Here is a 9,821-nt window from a genome sequence, read left to right on the forward strand (position 1 = left end):
TTTCCTAAGTTGTCAAATTTGGATCAAAATTTTGGGAATGTTACAAAACATTAGAACTATTTTTTTTAATTGAGTGTTTTTGTATTATATGGATTAACTTTTGGATTATTTTTTGTTTTGGAATCATTTACTTATGGGTTATTTTTAGATTGAAGTTGCATTGATATGAAATTATAACGTAAACTATTTAACCGGTTGAACCTCCTGGTTTAACCGGTTGTACCATTTTTTAGCTCAATTCGATACTAGTAAATACTGGTTTTTAAAACATTGCTAAAATGTCTAAACTTCCAACTTTAAAATGTCTAAAATTCAAAGTTAACAACAAAACATATATAAAACGAGCGGTTAAGGTTTAAATTTAAATTTTGAAGTCAACATCAAAGAGGAAATTTAAAAAACTTAAAAAGTTATATACTTTTATATATATACTTAAAATTTATATATAAAGCTAATAAATAAAAAATAATTCAAGCAAAACGAACCGAAACAAACCAAAACCTAGCAAGACTTTGGTCATGCTTGGCTTGGTTTTTAATCAAACTGAGTCGAACGACTCACTTTCAAACCGAGCCGAAATCGAACGAGCAATTTTCGAACGAGCAACGAAGGCAAGAAGTTTGGACTTTGGACAACCCTACTATTACTACTACATTATACTCGTATAAAGGAAATTAAAATTTACCATTTGTTTAGGTGAAAAGTTGGTAACATAAGATTGATACATTTACCAAGTCCAAAATAATTACCATAAATACTCGGTCGTCGTCCTTCGTCATAACATCACATCACATTACATAATATAATATTGATTGCCATCTCGACTTTGCGATCTCTAGGGTTTTTGAGTCAACAAATCTTCCGATTCTCTACAAATCCTTCCAATTAAAACCCCTTCCGGTCTCCAGTATTCGTTAATGAAGTGAATTTTGCCCAATTGTTACTCCAGGTTTCAACTAACTTCTTCATTATTCTATTTTTTTATTCGATTTTCAGCCAATTTGTAAGCTAGGTTTTAATGTTTTGTTATCGAGTGTATGAAATTAGGGCAGAATGTGGTTCTGATCGTATTGATTGTTGAGGATTCTAGGATATTAGATTCTAGGGCTAGTTTAGGGTTAGGAAGTGAAATTACTTTATAAACACAAAATTTGTATGGATGATTTTGCAGCATTTGTATGGATAGTCACCGATATTATCAGTGTTTTAAGTCTTAATTGTCAAGTGTTAGTGTTTTAAGTCTTAATTAGTACCTACTCACTGCTACAATTGTTAGTCCTTTGCAAGTTGCTATAGGTTTATTTGTTAATGGTAGGAGAGTATACTGAATTGTTAGTGTTAAATTGAAACATATATATAAATTCTGCATGATATCAAAGTTATTGATATATCACCGCAATAACCTATATCTCAAATATCGCTCCTCGAGATATCCGATTTTTTACCGCACTACCTGCTGAGTTATTGCTACTGTTAAAGTTGCTGAGATGGACTGTGATTTGACAAAAAACAACTTCCCTTGTTGTTGGACTATATATGATTTGAGCTAAAACCTTGAAAAATTGACCCATATATGAATACATGATTGAATTTCTTGGTTAGTTAGTTAGTTGTTGAATTAATTGTTTTGTTTTGGTTTAATTGATGCATCTGTGTTCAAGCTTCTCATACTCTATACTTCTTTGGTTTACTTAAGGGAATAGTGTGTCTTAAGTGAACGCTTATATGGATTTAAATGCATCGCCTGAACCTGAAGAAGATGAGGAAATTTTTGAACCAAGTTTCAGTGGCGACACTCAGGACAGTGCACCGGAAGAACCACATGCACCTGAAGAAACTCATAGCCATCATAATTATCATCATCCTTATCATCATGTAGACCATGTTGAGTCAGCGGTGGATATTATGCGCCGGGTACTTCACTCTCTTACTCTTTTTTATATACTCCAATAACACGCATAACATTACAGCAATGTTTGATGTAATTGGTCACAGTTGAAACTTAACATTATATTCGATTGTGTTCTTGAATCAGGAGCGTGAAGAAAGAAAACTAAGGTTAAAACGAGAACGCCCAGATGATAAGCCGACACATCAGGCTTACCAGTCTATGAATGATCATCTTTTTCATACAAAGAACCAGAGAACTTATGATAAGAGTAGGCTTCCTCCAGGTAAGTATCATGTCTTTGCTTGATTGACACATCAACTAATTCTTAAATTACCTTTTAAATAACCTTGTTATTATGCAGGATGGCTGGATTGCCCTGCATATGGTCAGGAAATAGGCTGTATTGTTCCTTCAAAGGTTCCTCTTGGTGAGTCGTTTAATGACTGTATTGTCCCTGGTAAAAGATACTCGTTTAGACAAGTCATTCATCAACAAAGAGTTTTGGGGCGGAAGGTCAGTAGGCACAAATCTAATATATAAAATATAAAACACACCCAACTTTATGACGGTGCTCTTTTTATTATATCTGATTTGTTACGTTTTCAGCTGGGCATGGTGATTGATCTTACAAATACAACTCGTTACTATTCTGTAAATGATTGGAGGAAAGAAGGCATCAAGTATGTTAAGGTTAGTTTTCAAATACTTTTTTTTGTACTTATTTTTTCATATACGAGTATTCTTTTATTCTTGTTTCTATTTGATTCAGATCAACTGCAAGGGGCGTGGCTCGGTTCCCGAGAACGAGGCGGTGAATCAGTTTGTGTATGAGGTGAGTTATTTATTCTTGTTTTCTGTTCGAATTGTTCATTTTTTTACGTTTGTTCATGTTTGTTTGTTTATGTTAGGTCATTAAAGGTTTTTTACATTTTATATATATATTTTTTAATTTTAATTTGTTATGTCAAGTGTTTTCAGATAATTTTGTTAAGTACTTAACTTTATATTTATGTTGGGTGATTATGTCTAATGCTTGAGTTTAAGAAGGTTCAATTTAAAATTTTCAAATTGATGTATGTTTGTGTTCGTTTATCAACTTACTGAACCAACATGTACAAAATCATTTCGTTAATGAACGACTACGAACAAGAATTTCTATTTGGTTATGTGTTTGTGAACCAGTCGTTTGTTCAATAAATTCTTAACGAACTAACATGAACAATGTCTCATTTGGTTCATTTACCACCCTATAATAATAACTGCATTACTCATCAGGTTTCTCAATTTTTGGAACGACAAAAGAACACAAAGAAGTACATTCTTGTTCACTGCACACACGGGCATAACCGTACAGGATATATGATTATTCATTTTCTCATGCGTACATCACCAATGTCTGTAACTCAGGTTAGTAAACTGAGTCAACCGGTTTTGTGCTGTTTAGTAAATTTGCGTAATTATACTCGTGGTACAGGCAATAAGAATATTTTCTGAAGCACGTCCACCTGGAATATACAAACCTGATTATATCGACGCGTTATACACCTTCTATCATGAACGAAAGCCTGATATGATCACTTGTCCTTCAACTCCCGAGTGGAAACGGTCTTCTGAGTTTGACCTGAACGGTGAGGCGTTACCAGATGAAGATGATGATGGCGTACCCGTGGATCCTGTCGATGTACGCATTCTGTTATTCTACTTGTTTACATGTTTTGGCCATTGACCATAAAGTTAGTTTTAAGAAATTTTTATTTGTATTAGGAGAATCATCATGAGACAGAAGGGGTCATGACAAATGATGATGTTTTGGGTGATAGTATTCCTCAAGATCAGCAAGATAGATTCAGACAGTTTTGTTATCAAGCATTAAAACTAAGTGCAGGGGTAAGTAAGATTACTTCATTTATGACGTCATCTCATTTATGATTTATTATTATCATTATTATTATTGTTTTTATTATTATTATTATTATTATTATTATTATTGTTGTTTATATATTTTTTGCTTTTTTAGGTTAGAGGGAACCATCAGTTTCCAGGTTCACATCCAGTTTCACTCGACAGGTCTGATGTGTAACACTTGTTCTTCATACTCGTAAGAGTTAATTACACACATGATCCATGTGGTTTACATATGTTTTGGTTGTAGTTTCTAACTTTGAAAAGTTACACCTTTAGTCCCAATAGTTTCAACAAACATAACACCGTTAGTCTCTAAATTTGATGGACGTTAACTTTGACTGTTAAGTTTTATGCAATGACGAAAATGCCCCTATAATAAAAAGTAATATATACACTTTTTAGTTAATAATAGGTTAAATCATCTGGTAAACAAAAAGTCCCCTACTTCAATCTTCCTGCAAGTACCACCGGTCCACCGGCTACCGCTATCTCCTCTCTGGCGAACACCACTATCTTGGCGAAACAGGAAAAACAAACCACTATCTGCTTCTTCTCCGGGTAGTGGTGATCTATTGAGGGCTGTTTGAATCTGGGTTTCGAAAGTGACAGAGGGAGTTACAGCAGCATTTAGGGTTTCGGATACACCATTGTTGTTTATGCAGCCACCCCTCCTATGAAACAGATTTTCGATTTGGTCTAGTGATTTGAACCAGATATTTGATTCGAATCGGCCGCTTTCGCCTCTGTAGAACCGCCACTGCAACACTCCTCAGGTTAGTGACCTTGACTTTTTGTCTGGTAGCAATTCTGCAAGGGGGATGGAGAGACGGTTGATGAAAAGTGTGAGTGAAGTGCCGGAGTTGGCCGGAAAAACATCTTTTTGGAGAGGGTTCAGATCTTGAAAATGAAATGGCTAAAAAAATGAAATCACTAGAAAATGGAATGGCCAAAACACAAAACCGGGGTGTGGTTTAGTGAATGGTGATGCTGGTGCTACTAGAACGCGGGAAAGGGTTTCACATGTGATGCCGGAAATTGTTGGTCGCCAGCCGAAAACGTCGATGCCAAGTAAGAAGATGAGGTTGGTAAGAAGTCTACTGGATGTAGTGCATGTGGGTCTCAACTATTTTATATATTTATTTATTTTAGGAAGAGATGGGAGCCCAAGAGATTTTAATTTATTTATTTTTTTATTATTTTTATTAAAGGGTATGCGAGTAATTTCACTCATTCAACACCCAAATTTAACCTCCATCCAATAGGGGCTATCTTTGTTACAAGCCTGCAAACTATTGGACTAAATGTGTAATTTTCAAATTTGGCAACCAAAACCAAAATCCATACACTCCACAGGGACCACCTGTGTAATTAACTCTGCTCATCATGTGTAATATCAGTTGGGGGGAAAGTTAACATACAAATTAAATTAATACAAATTAAATTAACGTGCTAATCGTGAGAATCAAGTAGAGTAATTATATATACATGTAAAGTAGTTATGTAATACAATTACTCTACTTGATTCTCACAATTAGCACGTTAATTTAATTTGTATTTGATCCAAACTCTATCAGTTGGTATGTTTACTGATCATAATTTATTATTTAATATTGTTCAGAGAGAATTTGCAACTTCTAAGGCAACGCTATTATTATGCAACATGGAAAGCTGATGGAACAAGATATATGATGTTAATTACTATAGACGGATGTTATCTTATCGACAGAAATTTTGTGTTCCGAAGGGTCCAGATGAGATTTCCATGGAGACTCCGTACTGAAGTATGGCTTTTTTACTTGGACTTGTAGTCGAACCAAACGAACACGAATATTAAGTTCAATAACGATAAGCACAATTAAGTAGGGATGGCAACGGGGCGGTTTCGGGGCGGGGAATGCCAATCCCATACCCGCCCCGGTTTATAAAACTCATTACCAAAACCGTCTAAAAACCCGCGGGGACTAAACGGGGAATCCCCATCGGGGATTCGGGGAAAACCGCGGGTATTCGGGGAACCCGTCTAGCATAAATGGTTTTTAAACGGGCTAAATTCCCCGTGGGGATCCCCATTTAACCGTCGGGTTCACCGTTTAAAACCCGATTTTAAGAAAATGATACAAAATTACAATACAATATTAATACACAAAAAGTTCAATATCCAAACACATTACACATACAAAAGACATTATTAATACATAAAAATGTTTATTTCTCCCATCACAACGGAAATTAACTTCATGATTGATCCTTCTTACACGTCCATACCGCACCCATTCAACCATTCAAACACTTGTCACGCCGGATTGCTATGATAATCAAACATTAACATATTAATTGGAAACTATATAAGAATCAATGTTAAACCATATTAAAATGTAAACGATAAACCATATATATATGTATTACCTCAATACCATCGTCACAATCATATTCAATAGTTTGGCAATATGCCTCGGATTCTTCTGAACAAGTTGCTATATTCATATCACAAAAGTCAAAAGTTTATATAGTAGCTAAGTTAAAAATAAAAAATAAAATGTTCTTTTATTGCGGGTATATTGGGAAAATAAATAATAAATAATATATTATATATAAATATAAAAATTATATTTAATTAAACGGGTTTTAAACGGGTATACGGGGCGGGTATACGGGGCGGGTACAGGCTATACCATACCCGCCCCGAACCCGATTAACTTAAACGGGGAAAACCCGAACCCGGACCCGTCCCCGATTAAGTGTCCCCGAACCCGCCCCGTTCGGGGCGGGTTTCGGTTTTCCCCATCGGGTTTGGGTTTTTTTGCCATCCCTACAATTAAGCCAACATGATTTTCTTGTTTATGTTCGTTCTTTAAGAAAATGAACGTATTCGTGTGTGTTTATAATAGTATAAATTAACGGTTTACGAACATAATAAGTGAACACTAATTAAAAGTAAACGTAAACATCAATCTGTTGGGCTGAAAAAAATAATAAAACTAGACTAGATTGGATCATTGGAATGGGTGATATTTAATTTCATGAAACCAGACTATAATGTGCCCAAAAACTTTTAGCGAGTATATAAGTAAACATTATAAAACGAATATAAACAAACGTGAATGAATGAACATAAACGAATTTTAACTAGTGAGCGTAAACACAAAACTTTGTTCGTGTTTGTTCGCTGTTCTGTTATAAAATAAACAGACACAGGCATACTTCTGTCGAACAATTCACTCAATGTTTGGTTTGTTTACAGGCCTAACTTTACTATTAAGTGAATATCTTGTTGTAAAATGTCCACTGTGACCTACAAAATGAAACTTTTTTGCAAGGGTTTAGCTGAGAAGGTTCACCACTTCACACTGCTTGATGGTGAGATGATAATCGATACCATGCCCGACACTGGGAAAGAAGAAAGACGTTATCTGATATATGATATGATGGCAATAAATCAAATCTCTATCGTTGAGGTAAGGTTATAAATAAATAACTGTTTTAATTCACATGTTTGATGCTTGGAACTTGATGCAGAGACCTTTTTATGAACGATGGAAAATGCTAGAGAAGGAAGTGGTTGAACCTCGAAACCGTGATAAATGCTCAGGTTCCTTATATAGCTATGACTTGGAACCATTCAGGGTATCATTTATTTACATGAATTAAGTCATCAACTAAAATGGTCAAATTCATTACTTATCTTGTGAAGTTTAAATTAATAATAGGTAAGAAGGAAGGCCTTTTGGCCGCTTCCTACTGTCATTAAGCTTTTGAAGGAGTTCATTCCAAAGCTTTCACATGATGCAGATGGTCTTGTTTTCCAGGTACTAAATCTACACAGTACGCATGCACACGCACACACACACACACGCATATACTAACCGCAATTGTTTGATGTGGTTAGGGTTGGGATGATCCTTATGTTCCTCGTACACATGAAGGACTTTTGAAGTGGAAATATGCATCAATGAACTCTGTAGATTTCCTTTTTGAGGTTTGATTATCAACTTACAAGTCTCATGTTCTTATATGCTGTTGATTTTTATATTATTTTTATGATTGTATTCACAGATGGCTGAAGATCGCCAGCTTTTATTTCTATATGAACGAGGGAAGAAGAAGCTGATGGAGGGGAACAGAATTGCATTTGGTGGTCAGTAAATACCTAATCAAATATGTCAACTTTGACCCATTGACTTATAAACGGGTCAAACTAATCTTTTGTGATGTTGCAGATGATGTTGACCCTGGTTCATACTCGGGGAAGATTGTGGAATGTGCTTGGAATCCAGAGGAAGACATGTGGGTCTGCATGCGGGTCAGGACAGATAAGGCTACACCAAATGAGTTCAACACATATAGAAAGGTGTGTCTTTTGTAATTTGGATTTAGAAAAGTGACTTGCCCTTGTAATTTGGATTGAAACAAATGCAGGTGATGAAGAGCATAAAGGATAACATAACAGAGGAAGTGTTGTTGGATGAGATTAACGAGATAGTTCGGCTGCCCATGTATGCGGACCGAATTAAACGTGACAGCAAAGGCCACCAGCACTCGAGTTCAAGACCTAAATGAGTTTGATTTAGCATAGGATAACTGAGAAGGCTGTGTAAGGAGTGAGAGAAAGAGGGTATTGTTGTAAATTGTGGTGGTGTGGTGAGTCAGCAATTATGATCCAGTTGGTGAAGCTATGGATACTAGTCATTTTGATTTTAAGAAGTTGTTTTTCAGGTAGCCACTATTATTAGTATTAGTAATTGTATATTTTAGTTTCCTTGATTGATACTTTCTTGGCTTTTGTGTGGTGGTATTTGACCATCATTAATGAACCTTGAGGGGTTTATGAACCTCTTTTAACTGTTTGAACCCATGAACTCTGCTTACTTGGATTTGTCTCTGGCTTTGATTGGATCTGGTCATGTTTTCTTAATGCTACATGGAAATAAAAGCTTAACACGGAAAACATGACTGTTATTTGAACTACAATTTGTCTGCTATGTGTAGATTTTCGTTTTGATATTGAATACGATTGACATTGGCGTACTTCGATGAAATAACACTTATATCACGTAGCCATGCAGGTGATTTGAGATTTTATACAATCTCTTGGTTTTTGTAAAATCATTCATGAGTGATCGATCTTAAGGTGTTCCTAAAATCTTAAGACAACTCATTTACCCCATTTGCTTGATGTGACTTCAATCTTTACCAAAGGGAGTATCTACATAGCTATAGTTGATATGATATCATCAGTTATAATTCTATCCAGTGACAGAAGCTAATAGTTCACGGCATGAGAGTAAAACAGCGGTTCTAAAGAAATAAGGGTCGGGTAAAAAAATAAATAGTTACAGTTAGATGTCTCAAGAAAACTTTGGTTTATTTATAGAGGTGCATAGACCGGTTACTTACCCTAACATGCTCGATTTTAACCCGAACCAGTTCGTGGTTAAAACTCGTTTTAGGAGCCTAAATACTTGGAACTTGTGGAACTAGTTAGGTTTGGTTATGAATCGGTTTATAGATACATTGGTTTTAAACTGGTTTGAAATCACGAAGTGGCATTTATTATATTACTGACATTCATTGGCAAAAACATGACAGACATCTACGCATACGATACGAGAGCCTCTCCCCCCCCTAGTGGATCTTATAGGGGCCCTCTCCCTCTCTTACATAGACACGGAATATGCGGATTCCATCCATAGATGAATTACCTAATCACTAGTTTGTAAGTTAACATTGTTATTATTATGAGCCAAACGAAATCACAAAATTTAAAAAGTTATTCATGACTCAAATCTATAACCTTTGTAATCCAATTCAAACCAATTATCCCAATGAAATTGGCCCAAATAAAAACTTTACATACATCAATTTATAACATGACCTATTACAAAACAAAAATGATAAAAAAAAGCTATTTATCAATCAAAATTATTGATACGAACCTGAAGAGGTAGGTCCCAGCAGAGCCCAGTTGGACCCGCAAGACTCACCTCAAAGAGGGACGTCTGCGCAGTTGAAACCGCAAGACTCACCT

The 9,821-nt window shown here is 35.4% G+C and overlaps 1 protein-coding gene across 1 annotated transcript; it reads left to right on the forward strand.

Annotated features, from left to right (window-relative positions):
* Positions 1-922: 922 nt before the first annotated feature.
* Positions 923-8,504, forward strand: LOC143597277 (uncharacterized). The gene is made up of 18 exons (XM_077075821.1): positions 923-949; positions 1,697-1,914; positions 2,036-2,174; positions 2,253-2,404; positions 2,498-2,581; positions 2,661-2,723; positions 3,167-3,298; positions 3,366-3,572; positions 3,656-3,778; positions 3,909-3,958; positions 5,415-5,577; positions 7,114-7,251; positions 7,313-7,420; positions 7,504-7,602; positions 7,683-7,772; positions 7,850-7,931; positions 8,014-8,144; positions 8,213-8,504. The coding sequence occupies exons 2-18, from the start codon at positions 1,726-1,728 to the stop codon at positions 8,351-8,353; spliced, it is 2,091 nt and encodes a 696-aa protein (XP_076931936.1). The 5' UTR covers positions 923-949; positions 1,697-1,725; the 3' UTR covers positions 8,354-8,504.
* The last annotated feature ends 1,317 nt before the right edge of the window (positions 8,505-9,821 follow it).

Source organism: Bidens hawaiensis, unplaced genomic scaffold, assembly GCF_021521415.1.
Source record: "Bidens hawaiensis isolate Kalapana, Puna unplaced genomic scaffold, B.hawaiensis_p1.1 tig00048054_1, whole genome shotgun sequence".
Classification (NCBI taxonomy): domain Eukaryota; kingdom Viridiplantae; phylum Streptophyta; class Magnoliopsida; order Asterales; family Asteraceae; genus Bidens; species Bidens hawaiensis.

What these genes read in the sequence shown, in the direction of transcription:
- LOC143597277 (XM_077075821.1), top strand. Translation starts at nt 1,726, where the DNA reads ATGGATTTAAATGCATCGCCTGAACCTGAAGAAGATGAGGAAATTTTT. An exon ending in TAAGAGTAGGCTTCCTCCAG is followed by an intron (nt 2,175 to 2,252) that starts GTAAGTATCATG and finishes GTTATTATGCAG; the next exon opens with GATGGCTGGATTGCCCTGCA. An exon ending in CTGTAGATTTCCTTTTTGAG is followed by an intron (nt 7,773 to 7,849) that starts GTTTGATTATCA and finishes TTGTATTCACAG; the next exon opens with ATGGCTGAAGATCGCCAGCT.